This window comes from Zosterops lateralis, assembly GCF_965231275.1.
Source record: "Zosterops lateralis genome assembly, chromosome: 3".
NCBI classification, from domain to species: domain Eukaryota; kingdom Metazoa; phylum Chordata; class Aves; order Passeriformes; family Zosteropidae; genus Zosterops; species Zosterops lateralis.
The window spans coordinates 85,221,990-85,236,922 of record NC_139764.1 but is presented as its reverse complement, the minus strand read 5'-3'; the positions used below and the strand labels follow the sequence as shown (position 1 = coordinate 85,236,922).

General features: G+C 35.5%; 1 protein-coding gene across 1 annotated transcript in view; it reads left to right on the top strand.

Annotated features, from left to right (window-relative positions):
• The window catches only part of ADGRB3 (adhesion G protein-coupled receptor B3), a 445,728-nt gene that overhangs the window by 190,489 nt on the left and 240,306 nt on the right, over positions 1-14,933 (top strand). Inside the window, exons 5-9 of the mRNA XM_083856501.1 lie at positions 2,953-3,117; positions 5,960-6,124; positions 7,056-7,220; positions 13,851-13,952; positions 14,507-14,613. Coding sequence (XP_083712627.1) covers positions 2,953-3,117; positions 5,960-6,124; positions 7,056-7,220; positions 13,851-13,952; positions 14,507-14,613 — 704 coding nt within the window. The remainder of the gene's footprint in view (positions 1-2,952; positions 3,118-5,959; positions 6,125-7,055; positions 7,221-13,850; positions 13,953-14,506; positions 14,614-14,933) is intronic.

Sequence of the window (14,933 nt, the reverse complement as noted above, 5' to 3'; positions counted from 1 at the left end):
TGTGTTATAGAAAACAGTAACTCCTCTGCGGGCCAGCTCTCCATCTGGTGTAGTTTGGCTTAGCTCATCTGGCTATAATTCATCAGATGCTATAGGGGATTTTTTGCATTTAGAAAATAGTGTTAAAGAACTAAGATGTAAATAAAATAACAGAAATAAAAATCAGGGTCAAGAAACTTTAAATTAAGATATTCTTTTAAAGATAATCTGGATAATAATGAGCACTTCTGTAATGCATTGTTTTAGCGTTAAACCTATTTATTATTGGACTACTAGTTTAAGAAACAAAAGTCTATAAATGCAAGAAGGTGCTGTGAAATTTTTACTTAATGAGATAAAATTTGTCATGGAAGATGATTTTTGGCACAGCTTAATTTAAACCACAAACAAATAGAGGCTGCTTTCAGTGCACCCAAAATGAAACATTTTGTTTTGGCTTATGTTTAGTTCCAAAATCACGTAAGAATTGTACTGTGTTGCTGCTAGCATGCAGTCAGCTCTTGCTAGAAGAAATATACATCCTCTTGGTTAAAGACAGTACCTTTAAAGAGCCATTTGGCATTTATTATTATTATTTTTTTTTTTTTACATAAAGACAACTAAGTTAGAAAATTTTGACAGCTTAGAATCAAAATCCCAAATTAGGCAATAGGCTTAAACTTATACATGCCCCGAAAAACTGTGTTCAATGTCTACACACAGTATTATTTTTCTAGAGAATAATCTCTTTAGAATTTGGATTAATTTTGTTTAGGTAATTTTTAAACTTTTTTAAATTCTGGTTGCATCTGAACATTTTAATCAACCATTGTGGTATCAAGAGACAAAATTATGTCATTGTTATTACTGGTTATTGTTTGGAATCTGAGCTGACAAATTTTCTCCTTAATTTTACTCATATGATAAAAATTTGGAATCTCGGAGATGTGTCTGAATTTTTAATTTAATTTTTTTCCAATGAGAAAAAAATATTTGGATTGTAAAGCTGAATCAAAACAGTTGTAGAAGTATAACACTTGTTGAAAACAGATTAATCTGAAAAAGTTATGTGCAGGTATAATCCTAAATTTACTATTTTTAGAAGTGCTAAACTTTCTGGTTTGAAAAAAAGTCACAATTAATCAAGGTTTCTAAACTAACTAGACTAAAATCTGTCACTTTAACATTACTTCGGACTGTTCCTGAGGGTTATTTTTTTTTTTTTTTAATATAATGCAGATGGATGTGATATTTAAAGTAAGATAATAAGGATGTAGGATGTGGTCTTTTTGAACCACTTTTACGTGACCAAATGAAAACCTTTCATCAACTGAGCTGTTGTCCAGTGGGTTAAAATCTTTCCTGAATAAAGTTTGACATTTTCTGTCAGGTACAATTTCTCAGAAGTTAACTAACAAACTTTTTATCTCAACACAGTGCCTGAAATGACAATTTTTCTTACTTTTAATGAAAGGCAATAGAACTTACCTACTTGCTGAATTCCCCTTGATCTTACTGATGAATTTGTGATAATATGCCAGGGAGCTGAATGTCCTTCCACAGCCTTGCAACTGAATTTCACCTCAGGAAATGTTATTCTGATTCCTGCAAGAAAAGGGTTGTATTTGTAGAAACTGGGCAGGTGATATGTGCCTTCAGGGCAAAGGAAACCTATATATGAGAGATTCTTTCACAGTGATGAAAAAAGTGAGGACAAAACAGAAAATCTATTTCTTCTGTAATGTTGTGAATCATTACCACTGATACACTCAGATGTTATACACAGTTTGTCCCTCCAGACACCCTTCAAAAAGACAGGGCTTCAGAAACAGAATTATGTGGTACTGAGTGAGATGTTCAGTATGGATACTAAGTCTTTGGATTTCTCTTAAATGCTTAACATTGTTGCAATTCTCATCACTACATTCCTGTTCTCACATTGCCTAATTTATATTTATGCAACTGCTCTTATTTAAGCAGAAGAAAAATAGGTAAACTTTGTTTTGCAGTATTATTCAACTTATGTAGAACTGTTTAATAAATGTATATGTAGAGAACTTTCTGAAAATTTCACTGAATTTTTCTGTAAAGGGGTTGCATATGGTATGTAAGCTCACATGGATATTGTATATCAGTTTCTCATATAGAAAACGCTTAAAGTAGAGCAAGATTCATTTTCTATGATTTATTATATTAATAATAAGAAACAAATATATTACCAAATATAAAGATAGTGGTATAAGTTTGTAATTTATTGTGAACTCTGAAGGCATTTGTGGTTTGTTCAATGAATGTTTTTCCAATAGTAAAGCATGTATTATTAAACAAATCAATGAATATGCTCATGTGAGGTAATGGTGCATATCTCTTTTACTTATGTGGTCTTGGAATTTTTTGGGAAGATAATCAAGATAATCTGCTGCCATATTTCCACCAGACTTCAAACAATTGAAAAAACTTTTAAGATTACTGCCCCAATTTGTGACATAGTAATAAATTACTGCATTTATTCCTGTTATCTCAAAAGAAAGCTTAATTTTGATTGCTTCTAGATTTTAGAGTTGCCTTGATACAGAAAATGTATGCCTGATTTTCACAAAAACTAACCTTGTGAAAATCAGGGCTATTAAACATATCAAGTCAAGGACCAAAGATCTCATAACTAACTTCTGAAAAGGAAAGTCATCTTGTGTAAAACAGTCAAAGAAGAGAAACCATGATAGCAAGATTAGTTTAAAGATTAGAGAAAATGTTTAAAGTATATTTTAAAATATAGTTTAGAGAAAATATGATTAAATTAAAATCAACTAAGTTTTAAGAAGTATGTGTTTTCCTATGATAAAGCTTACCAATGTACTGATTTCTTTGAAGGTGGCAAAATAACTCGCATTTAAAATATTGAACTTGTTTATTTTGAAATCCTTTGTTACTTGAGTGCCTGTTTCTGGTTAAAATCTGTATGGTTTGTTGCAGTACATGGCGTTTGGGAGGAATGGTCACCTTGGAGTTTGTGTTCATTCACATGTGGTCGAGGCCAAAGAACTAGGACAAGGTCATGTATACCTCCCCAGTATGGGGGAAGATCATGTGATGGACCTGAAACACAGCACAAACCTTGCAATATTGCACTCTGCCCTGGTGAGCTCATTCGGCAACTCTCTGCTTTTCTACAGTGCATTTAATGTTGCTTGGGATTTCTTTGAACACAGGAAAAGAAATTATCCAAAGTAACTAGCTTGAGTAATAATGTCCATAATTCTGATTGTAGTGGTTAAAGTATATAGTCAGGATGGTAACTGTTGAAGACAGATGCAAACAATATTTACTTTCTTTGAAGTACTCTCTCTGTAGAGCACACAGTATCTTGTGTAGGAAGGCTTGATTCAGGATGGGTCTCAGAGAACCAAAAGGCAGATGACTTCCTGAATGTGGCTTAAAGAGAGACATTCAGAGGTCACATAGTTTGTGTTCACCATATCTGTATGAATTACGTTTGCTTAGAGGTTCACTGTAATTATTTATTTATCATGTGGCAAACATATTCATGAAACCATAATATTTGAATTGCTAATTTATTCAAAATGGATACTATTTACATGTGTACAGACAGAAAGGCTCACAGAGGCTAGGGCATTATTTGAATCCCCATTAAGTTCTTATAGTACAGATTTTCGGTGCCTAATTTCTGGTAGTTATGTGCTAAATCAATTTCAAAAAATTGCCACTAACCAAATAAACAATGCATGGACTTCATGTTAAACTGTCCATCCACTAAAATTAAAGCTTACTAAAAAAAGTATTCTTTCAAAAATTGATTTTTAATTTTTTGTCTTTAGATTGTGATTAATTTAAACCAAGTTTTTCAAAATGTAGACATATGTATACACATAATGTATATATAAAATACATGTATACCTCTAATGCATCCAATTCACTTCAGTATTGTGAAGAAACATGAAAGATATTACACCTAATCTGTCAAAATAAACAATTTGGGAACTCTGGATTTTGAACCCTCATTTGTACCTAAATGACTTTTAGAGGCACTTCTGTACTGTCACATTTAAAAGTAACACTTTAGGTCTTTGCTCAATATTAAGATTTGCTGCAATTTGCATGTTCAATTTATTAAGAGAATCTTCGTGCTGAAATCTCTATTTTTTAAGGGTATTTCTGAAATAGAAAACTCACATGCTCTTTTCTCCTAAAGATAAATAAGAGAGATGTATGAAATATATATGAGAAACCACGGAATGAGTTTTCTCCAAAGACAGTATAATAATTGATTTGATCTTTTCTACCCTAAATAATACTATATAGCAACGAATAAAACTGAAGATGGTGCATTGAAATGTAATTTCCATAATGTTTTCCTCTTCACATAAACCTTTTATGATTAATGAGTAGAACTAACATCCATGTTTGGAAAGATTTCCATTTTCTTCTGAATAAATTATCAGGACGCAGCTTCATAGCTTCAGAGGCATCTGCATTGAGAAGTGGTTCACAACCAGGCATTACATAGAATATTTAATATATAACTTTAGGGAAAAGCCTCGGAAATCTCTTCCCTTTAATTCACTGGTGCTGAGAGCCTGGGCCCAGAATATGGATAGTATCTTTGAAATATTCTGTTGTTAATTTCTGACATTAGCAAAATAGTTTACTATTTATTCATTGAACAGTAATGCACCCATACAGAACAGTATGTTTAATCACTAACTTTAAGATTCTGCTTTTTATTTTAGATATTAACACCATCAGCTTAGGGAGCTGCTATTCCAACTCCCCTTTAGAAGAATCCTGAAAACAGGGTTTGGCAAGTGCACCAAGTGAAATTCCTTGTTTGGAGTGGTGGTGCTTATATAGCACTAGTAGTTATAGAACCAGGTTTTCAAGGATTAGTATAAATCAAAATTATATTAGAACCTACATTTTGAGATTATATTTAACTGCAGGGGCAATGAGGAGCTGGTGATTGTCGCAATCTCTCTGAATGCAGGATCCTGAATTAGCACAATTAGTCATAACACATTTCATAATGCTTGCCTGTTTTTAAACATAATGTCTAGTCCTATTATTATCAACCATATAGTTTTTAACTTGTATGGAAGCATAATTGCTTTATGTTTCTAATTATCTTGGTTTTTAATATTTTCATTTACCTGAAAAAGCTTTCTGATATACAAAATATTAATACCAGTCATTAACCTTAACTCAGGAGAACATTCATCCAAACTCAAGTGCATGGGCTAATACAAATTACTAAATACAGAGCCATTTCCACCATTTCCATTTTGTTTAGACATTTAATTTGACAAATTCAGAAAGAAGATTATGCAACATGCAAACACAACAGCAGATCTGATAAGGAAGGAAAGGAGGTGGTTTCTGTCCTGCTACATTTTATCTCAAAAGAATATTGAAGAACTGGGATCATTTACCTTACAGGGAGGATGAATGATAAAAATATGTTCAGCATTGTGAATACAGAGAAGAGAGACTGTATGGGGGCCAATGGTAACTCCCATTTTCCTTTTCCTGTTCAACTAAAGACATCGAGTTTCACCGTCAGGGACAGTTACTTTATAATCTGACCTATCTGAACTATCTCTGCAAGTATAAATCACTTCAGAGGGCTTATTTACTTCAGAGGATTTATTTACATGATACAAGAATGGCCCTCACTTTTGCCAAAAAAGACCAGCCTTTTTTATAAGGCCTCGTTTTCAATAAGACCCTTCAAACTGTATGTGACCAAAATCATTATTTATCCTTTTTTGTATCAGTGTACAATTAGAGGCGATGGGACACTCTTTACTTGAAGAAAAAGGGAAACACTTTTACATTAGCTTACAGCAGCTCATAACGTTGTTTTCTGTGTTTGGTTGCCGTGAGCAGCCAGGCTGGGCCCAGCCCGAGGTCCTGCCTGGCTCCGCTGGTAACTCTGCTGTGTCCATCTCTTTTGTGGCCGCGGCAGTGGACGGACAGTGGCAGGAGTGGAGCTCGTGGAGCCAGTGCTCGGTGACCTGCTCCAATGGCACCCAGCAGCGCAGCAGGCAGTGCACGGCGGCGGCCCACGGCGGCTCCGAGTGCAGAGGGCCCTGGGCCGAGAGCCGGGAGTGCTACAACCCCGAGTGCACCGGTGAGTACCCGGCGGGCGGCAGCGGGGCCCGGCAGGGTGACCTCGGCAGGGTGACCCCGGCAGGGCTGGCCTCGGCAGGGTGACCTCGGCAGGGTGACCCCGGCAGGGTGACCTCGGCAGGGCCGGCCTCGGCAGGGTGACCTCGGCAGGGCTGGCCTCGGCGGGCTGCAAGGGCCAGAGCAGCCGCACCCACCGGGACCCTAAAACAAAAGTCATTAACTACAACACAAGAAGTTTCATGTCAGCGCGAGTAAGAACTTATTTTCTGAACAGCCTGCCCAGGGAGGTTGTGGAGTCTCCCTCTCTGGGGACATTCAAATCCCACCTGGAGGTGTTCCTGTGTCACTTGTTCTCGGTGACCCGGCCTTGCCAGGGGGTTTGGGCTGGATTATTTCCAGAGGTCCCTTCCAGCCCTAACAGTTCTGTGATTCTGTGAGTCCTGGGGCTTCATTCTTATTTACTTGATGATGGTAAAAGCTGAAGAATGTGCCCTGAAAGGCTGCATGGAGGCTGTGCATCAGCTTTTTGGTTTTATTGCTGTTTGAAGGACACTCAGCAGTTTTAGGCAGATTTTTGAAGCCTAAAGAACTTAAGTTTTTCATGAACCCAGAAAGTAAATATTTATTAACTGATTCACTTTTGTGCTGAGACTATTTCATGATCATCTGACAGTAGAAAAGCAGCTTTCCAGGGTGCGTCGCTTCTATAAGGACTTACCTTTAAGCCTCATTTGCTCAGTCAGAGCATGTGAAAACCAAGATTGTAAAATATCACATGCAAAAATGTTTGTACTTATTTTCCTTTAATGGTACTTAGGCATATTGTAAATGTATATTGTTACTGTACAACAGCACTATACAAATAAATTTTTTAAAAGAGTAATTCTCCATTATGACTGTCATCACCACTGCAGTTATATTTTTCCAAACAGCAAATGGCCAATGGAACCAGTGGGGCCACTGGAGTGGCTGTTCCAAATCCTGTGACGGTGGCTGGGAGAGGCGGATAAGGATCTGTCAAGGTGCTGCTGTGACTGGGCAACAGTGTGAAGGAACTGGAGAGGAAGTGAGACGGTGCAGTGAACAGAGGTGTCCTGGTGAGATGAAAATATCATTGCTGTTATTATTTACACTACAGCATGGCTTACATTAATGGGCATTAGGAAGGACAACATCAATATCTGTAGAGTAATAGCCATAAAGAGCCATATCTGGCCTTGCTTTAGACAAGTCACTGGTGGTCTTCTCAGTAGATTTCTGTTTATGCAGCTAAGTGCAAATTAGCCCTATTAGACAGATGAGCAATGCATCATGCTTTGAGTAAAGCAAAGTAGCATAGTAAAAACAGTTATCATAAAAAAAAATTGATTGCCTAGGAATGCCTATAGTACTTGAAGCATGAACAATTTGCTACAGGAAATCTCTTTGAATGCACTGTATCTGAGAATATCAGAGCTGGTTTTGTAATTTGATATTTCTTTTTATCCAGTGTACAAGAGACGTCTCTAATGCATTTGGAGTAAATTCCAGGGCAGTAAAAAAAGGATCAAGTGAGCCTTACCATAGTGCAGAGAATGAATTAATGAATACATGAACAACATCTTATAAAAATGAAAGTAATTTTAAAAGAAAGTCACATATTTCTATTACTAAGCATTAATATAATGCTTAAATATCACTTTTTAAATATACTTTGTATCACTTTTGCTTTGCCCTCCCAGCAGATTTGGTTTTCCCACTAGAAGCTAATAAAAGTGTACATTAGAACTTCTTCAAATATGATGAATAAAGAAGAATATCTGGTGAATCAGATACTATTTCTTGTAAACAGACATTGTCCTACAGTAAAAGAATGCACTGCTGGATAGCTGAAAGATAAAAAAGTAAGGTGTTAGTAGGGTAAGATGTTTTAGCCATCCACTTGGGAAATTAAGTGGTCTGAACTGCAAGCCAGGAAGCAGCAAAAAATCAATCTAGCAATCTGACTTCTGGGCGTTTTTGCAGGCTGTGTTCTCTGGTAGTCAGAGAAGGACTTAAATGGCAGGGAAGCTTTAGGTCAGGAAATGAGAAATTTATCAGACGTGAATTTTATGTTATCAAAATAGACAGCATGTTTATCCCTTGACAGCCATAAAAGAACAGTTTTCAAGGTATTTGCAGTACAGTAGAACAATTAATCTCATTGCATTTGAAGAATAACAAAAAAGACTATTTGTAGTTAGAAAGTTATAGCACTATACTGTAGAAGTTAACTGAATTTAACTTGCTTTTTAAATGATCTCTTTAATTTTAATACAAATTTTATTATTTGAAAAGCAGTACAAAGTAGTAGTTGCATTGGAGTCCTAATCAAACTAATTTGCATAGGTAATGCAGACTTCCACTATAAAAGCACAACACTAATAGAAGATTAATATGAATCCTCTCAATAACAAGATGAACTAGATGCGGCTTATAAAACCATTCTTGAAATAATTTGCGTGTGTATATTTAAAAGTAAAACCATACTGCTGCAGTCCAATTTTCAAAGGTTGCCACCTGCTGTTAATAAAATATTTTACAGATGTATTTACAAATCAAATGCACACAGAGCTTTATTTGCCATTTGGTGAATTTATTTATTTACTTGATTAATTCCAGATTAGATTTAGTGTGCTTATAGAAACTATAACCTAAAGCACCTTTTAACAAATTGTGCTTATGCAGACCATTAAACATGAATTACAGATCTGCCTCTAGTCTGACATTTGCTGAAGACTCTCAGATTTAAATGTAGAGAGTGGATAATTTACTGAAAATTTCTAAAATTATATACAGATTTACATTCTATAAACAAGAAGTAAAATTGGAAGGTACTATACAGAGTTGTTCAAAGTATAAGCAAATTTCATTTTTTGCATGCATTTCTTCCTAGCCCTTAAATAGCTCAGAAGAGCTATTTCATCTCATCTTTTTTTTTTTTTTTTTTTTTTTTTTTGTTCTGTGTAAATAACTGAAAAATGTGAGAAACTAAAATGTTGATCCTTTTTTTGTATTAGCATTGCTTTGCATAAAACAAGATCCTTAGGTGTGTAGAACCATGTAATATTTTTTGTTAAGAGTATGAAGCTGCACTTGATTATATCACCCAGAGGTTTATAGGTTTACAAAAAAGTTAAATTATAACTGCTTTAAACTGAGTAAGCAAAAGGCTAATAAAGCCTTTTTCTGTTATAGTGACTGATGTTAATAAGATGCTTTGCAAACAGACCTGTTTACTTGATAACTGAAAATCTTGCCTGGCTATTCTGCATTATCTGAATATTATACAAAATTTTCTTAGTAGTTTCTCAGAGATTCTCTTCGAATGACTGGGGCATGGACTGAATTACTTTCAGCAGCATTAAGAGAGGCAGGCTCAGAAGTACAGTCTGTGAGCTGAGGGTCCGAGGTGACACAGAGTCCCCAGGCAGGTGCAAAGGAGAGCTGCTTTATTCCACAAAGCCACCCTTTTTAAGCCATTAGCCTGTTATCAGTCACATACTTTTAAATTATAACAAACATGATTCAACCAACCACCATACAAGAACACAAGATGGTTACATAACTTGTTTTTCTACCTCCAGTTCAGTGGAGTCACTTTCCCATAGTCCTTTTCTGCTTACCCGAAGTAGCAGGCCTGAGCCATGATTTTACAAAGCCTTCCCTTTGTAAGGTTTTACCTACATGCAACAAGTATCTGAAAGTTGGTTTCTCAAAAGGCTAGATTTCTGAACAAATTTTAGTAGTTTGTGATTTGTTCTTATTCACAGCTATAAATTTTAAAACTTTTGTTTTTTCTTTCCATTGTGTAATAATCTGGGAATGAAAAACAAATAACTGAACTCAAAATATCTGAAGATATTTTGGTTTCAGTTATTGCTGCTTTGTTGGATCCCAAATGTCTAAAATTAAACTTCACTCCTAGTAGGTCAGCAGTATTCTGCACTCAAAATACTTTGCTGTGAAGGGTAACTTCAGAAAATTGGAAACAAATCAGAGAAAGTAAAAAAAGCTTCTGTATTTGGTAAGCAGCTAGTCACTCAGGAGTCATGGCAGAAAACTTACACAAGATGAATGAACACTATGTCTGTCCCATAAAAATAATGGAGACAGCTAGATAACAAAAGAAATTGCATCTGATAAGGAGTTATATGGCAAGGTGATCAGGAGCTTGTAGAAGAATGTGTAAGAGAAATAAGGCAATTTCCACCAAATGTGTCAGTAAAAATGAAGGGATGGGAGAACCAAAACCAAAGTGCAGCAGTATACAGGATAGAAGACTTCTGTAAATTTATTTTTATAAAAATAGGACTATGTTCTTATGACAGCTTTAAGAATATTTCAGGTTTCAGCAATACAGTGTTGGTTTCCAGAAACACCTAATTCCCTAATAGTTAAATCTATATTAACTCTATACATTTTTCCAATATTAATGCTTTATGTGAATTTTACTCAAAAAAAATTCTCAGCACTTTTCCTACAAGCATATTTCAGTAGATATAAAGCCTAATATAGGAGTACTTTAGACTAAAGTATAACTGAAAACAATGCTAGACTATCTTGTTAGTTAACAGAAAGGCAAGAGTGCACAACAACCGAAGAATAGCTAATCATTGTCCACCAATGATCAAAGTTTTTTCACAACAGTGTTAGATAGATAAGACAGAATAGGAGAAGGGAGAATATTCAAATAATTCAAATAATATTCAGCTACATAATAAAATTAAACCTTGGGAGTTTGTTGTTACTGTTGTTTTGGTTTGGTTTGGTTTGGGGTTTTTTCTCTGATTACAACACTGACATCCAAAAGCTTTTTTCCTATTGCCCTTGTTTACGATCATTTTGCCTGGGACATTGAATTAGGATTCGGGAGAGGAATGTAGTTCTACCATCATTTGAGCTACTGTGTGCTGTAGGCTAACTTGCCTCACCCTTTCATTACCCTTTCCCATATGTGTTATCTGCCTGTGTACACAGTAAACTCTGTGAGACTGCATGTGTGTGTCTTGCTTTGTGTGTTGTACTGAGCTTCCACAGATCCCAGTTGGGTTGGTTGCCTCTGGGAGATGCATGTCTTCTCTCCAGCAATGTCAGAACAAGACTGTGCTTCTAGACCATTGACTTTGTTGAATATCTGTGCTTCAGTGGGATGAATTCAGGCCTATCATTACAAAGGTGTAATATGTTATATTCGGATGCATGCTCTGTGTGGGAAGATGCTGCTGATTCACATCATAAAGTGAAAGAGGCCTGCCTTTTATTTGCCAGTGATAGCAAATTTTACCTCAGTATTTGCTATTTGCTTCTAAATTCTAGTAGTTCTCTATGATTTTGTACAGCAAACTCATATTTATCTGTGGATGTGTTATGAATTAATTGTGCCATAGTTACAGAAATATTTCAACTGGTCCTGAGAAGAGCCAGCAGGATCAACAAGGGTTTTTAACTCAGATATGGTACCACTCCAGTGTGACTATAATGCCTCCATGAGCGACATGGGTTGAAGCCTCACAGATGCTTTAATGTGGGTGGATGCCTGATGAGTAAGCTCTGCCAGATAGGTTTTAGCTTTGGGAGGAAGCAGTTTGTTTTTATCCACAGCACTCCTTGATCCTTGTAGGAAGCATTGAAAAGCCAAGGGTAAGCCAGAGAGCAGGAAAAGGTCTTTGCCTGGGCTAAATGAAACTTCTCCCAAGTTCCAGCTGCTCCCACACCTCTTTCCTGATAACTCTAGGTCTTAGGAGTGCCTTTTACTTTGAACACAACAGACAAGTGCACTGTTTATCTCTGGCATTAGGTTAAAGTTTCAATATAATCTTGAGTTCTTGAGAATTTAATTGAAAAGCACACTAGTACCCTTCCAAATACATGGGAAATCTGTGATATTACCTGTGTCTTACTAACGTAAAAGAGAAAATATGGTGGGTTTAAGTGTGCATATGGATGCATGTATATATATTTTTTCCAGAAAAAAACCTCACATTTAACATTTAGTATGTGGAAGGAAGAGTTTTAGTTCTGAGAATCAGCACCTAAAGTGGTGATTAGTGAACGCAACACATTTGAAATGGCCACAGCTGCATAACAAATATAGTTCTCAGAGAGCTCTAAGCTCTAGCAAATTTATGTAATTTATAATATTACCTCCTTATTATGTTAATTTGCGCTCCTCAAAACAGAACATTTCTTTTGTTTATAAGGTCATCATAGAATTGTAATTGCTCTTGCTTATGTCACCAGATGGCTTATGTTTATCAAAATCTGGTTTTTCCCAGTGTAACACTGTCCTGATGAATTCACTCTGTGGGCATATCTGAAGCAGGGTTAGTATTCTAGATTATGAATATAACTGACTTTCTTTGAGTTTTGCCGTTAATGGATTTCTTGATTTTTAGCAGCACCAACTGTCTTGATTTACGATTCAGGAATGCTGATGGTGAGGCAAATTTAGCAAGTAATTTCTCTGCCCAACTGTGATTCATATTAGTATTACTGAGCCATCTGCTAGGTATTCTTTGTCCTCTACAAAGAGAGGGTACAGCTTTGTGCAAAAGTCTACTCGGTTCCCTTGCTCACACTTCCGTCAGCAGAAGTACAAAACAGGGAAGATGGGCGATTTTATGGGTTAGATAATGGGATGGGCAAAATCTGTAGTCTGTTCCTGCCTCTGCTAGAGATTTCCCGTGCAACCATGAGTGAATCACTGAATTGCTTTCTGCCTTATCACACCATCTGTTAGAATGAATTTCTTTTTTCTTTTCTTTTTTCTTGTTTTGTAACCACTTCGCTGTAATACACAGGGTTACATTTTTTTCTGGAAATACATATAATAAACAATTCCTGATTTTCTCTGCTGATCTTGGAGTGAATTAGATTTCAGTAACTAACATGTCAGTGATGTGAGTTGTGAGATGACTTCAGCCAGATGTTTTCAGTGCTAATCTAATTTACTCCAAAATTGTAAGCTGGAATCTACACTAACATAGAAAGAGCAAAAGGAATCTGTAGTTGTGACCATCTGAAAATAAAACATGAAGCATTTGCTGAAGTTTATTTTTCCCCATGCAGTTCTGTTAGTACAAAATAGTGACAATATTTTTTCCCTTTAAATGGTATTGCAATAACCAGTAAAAGGTTATTTTGTTTTATAGACACTCAGTCCCACGTTATTGACTATACTTTCTTAATTACCAACTTGTACTGAAACACATTTCAAAGAAACAACCTGGTTTTATAATAACCTTCAGAATTTAGCACCTTTAGCACACTTAATGTTTCAACTGTCATTTCAGAACTGAATCTTTCACATAAAGATTCAATTTTAGAAAAATCTTTACGAATTTAAGTTCAAGATTAGCATTATAACTTATCACAGTTTAAGTCTCATCATCTTGTGATTGTTTCTTAGTGTTATTGAGCAAAATAGAGCAACAAGGAAAGATTGAAACCTATTAAGATTGTAACTACAACCTAAAAAGTGCTTGCTTGCTGGGGAGAATAAAGCCACAGGTTATATGAAATAAATACCATCACAAAGACAAATATGCAGATTTTCAGGCTTCTCTTTTTTGTACTTCAAACTTAAAATTAAGCCAAATTATGATAACATATACAGCTCAGGAAAAGGTAGGATGAAATTGAACACTTATTTTTCTGATATAAACTATGTTAATGTTTCTATTTAAATTCTCATTTATAAATGACAGCACCTTATGAAATATGTCCTGAAGACTATTTGATGTCCATGGTGTGGAAAAGGACCCCAGCTGGGGACATGGCATTCAATCGATGTCCTCTTAATGCCACAGGTACAGTACTACTCTGAAATCTTATGATGATATAAAAGGGGAGAAATATTTTACTTTGTGTCCTAGATAAACTATTACTAGACTCATAAATATGCATATATGTGAATATAGAAACCTCACATGTTTACTTATGCATATGCATGCAAATATACACATGTACATATGCTGTCTCTTACAGGTAACATATATGCATGGGTCTGTGGTGTGTGTACATATATCTGTATATATACATATGTATTCATATGCATATGAACATTATAGTCACAGAGAAAAAGCTGACAAGAAACCAATTTGACTGGATCTATAAGGCAAAGCGATGAAAATGAGGGAAAACATAAAAATCTTTTTAATTAAGAAAACACTGCTAAAAAGCAATCAAGTAAACATTGAAATGTGTTCCAAGATCTTATACTGCTCTCTATATACCGATGATCACTGCATGAAATTGTTTCTGTATGTGCCTTTAAAATAGCATGGAATATAGATTAAATAAGGTTTATTCTTTCCGGTTGTTCACTTATATAAATATTTTCCGTTGTCTTTGTGTCTTACAGGCACCACTAGCAGACGCTGCTCTCTCAGTGTTCATGGAGTGGCCTTTTGGGAACATCCAAGCTTTGCTAGATGCATATCAAATGAGTACAGACACTTGCAGCATTCAGTAGGTGCAAAGTCAGCTTTAGTACTTGCTCTGTTTATTCATTGCTAATCACTGGCATAAAAAGAAACTTACTTATTTACTCTTAGGTTTCTCTTAAGCAATACCAAGAGGAAAACAGATCGGAGAAAGAATAATTTATGTTAATGGATATTATTTTGATCTTGTATAATGCTGGTGTTTGTGAAATAAGCCTTGTCTTACTGTAGAAGACCAAAAATGAATCAGATTCCCTTCTTTCATGTCCACTGTGTGAAATTTTTATAGGGGTCAGAGGCAAGACATATTTTAGTTTATTAGAAAATGAGATGTGAATAAATTAG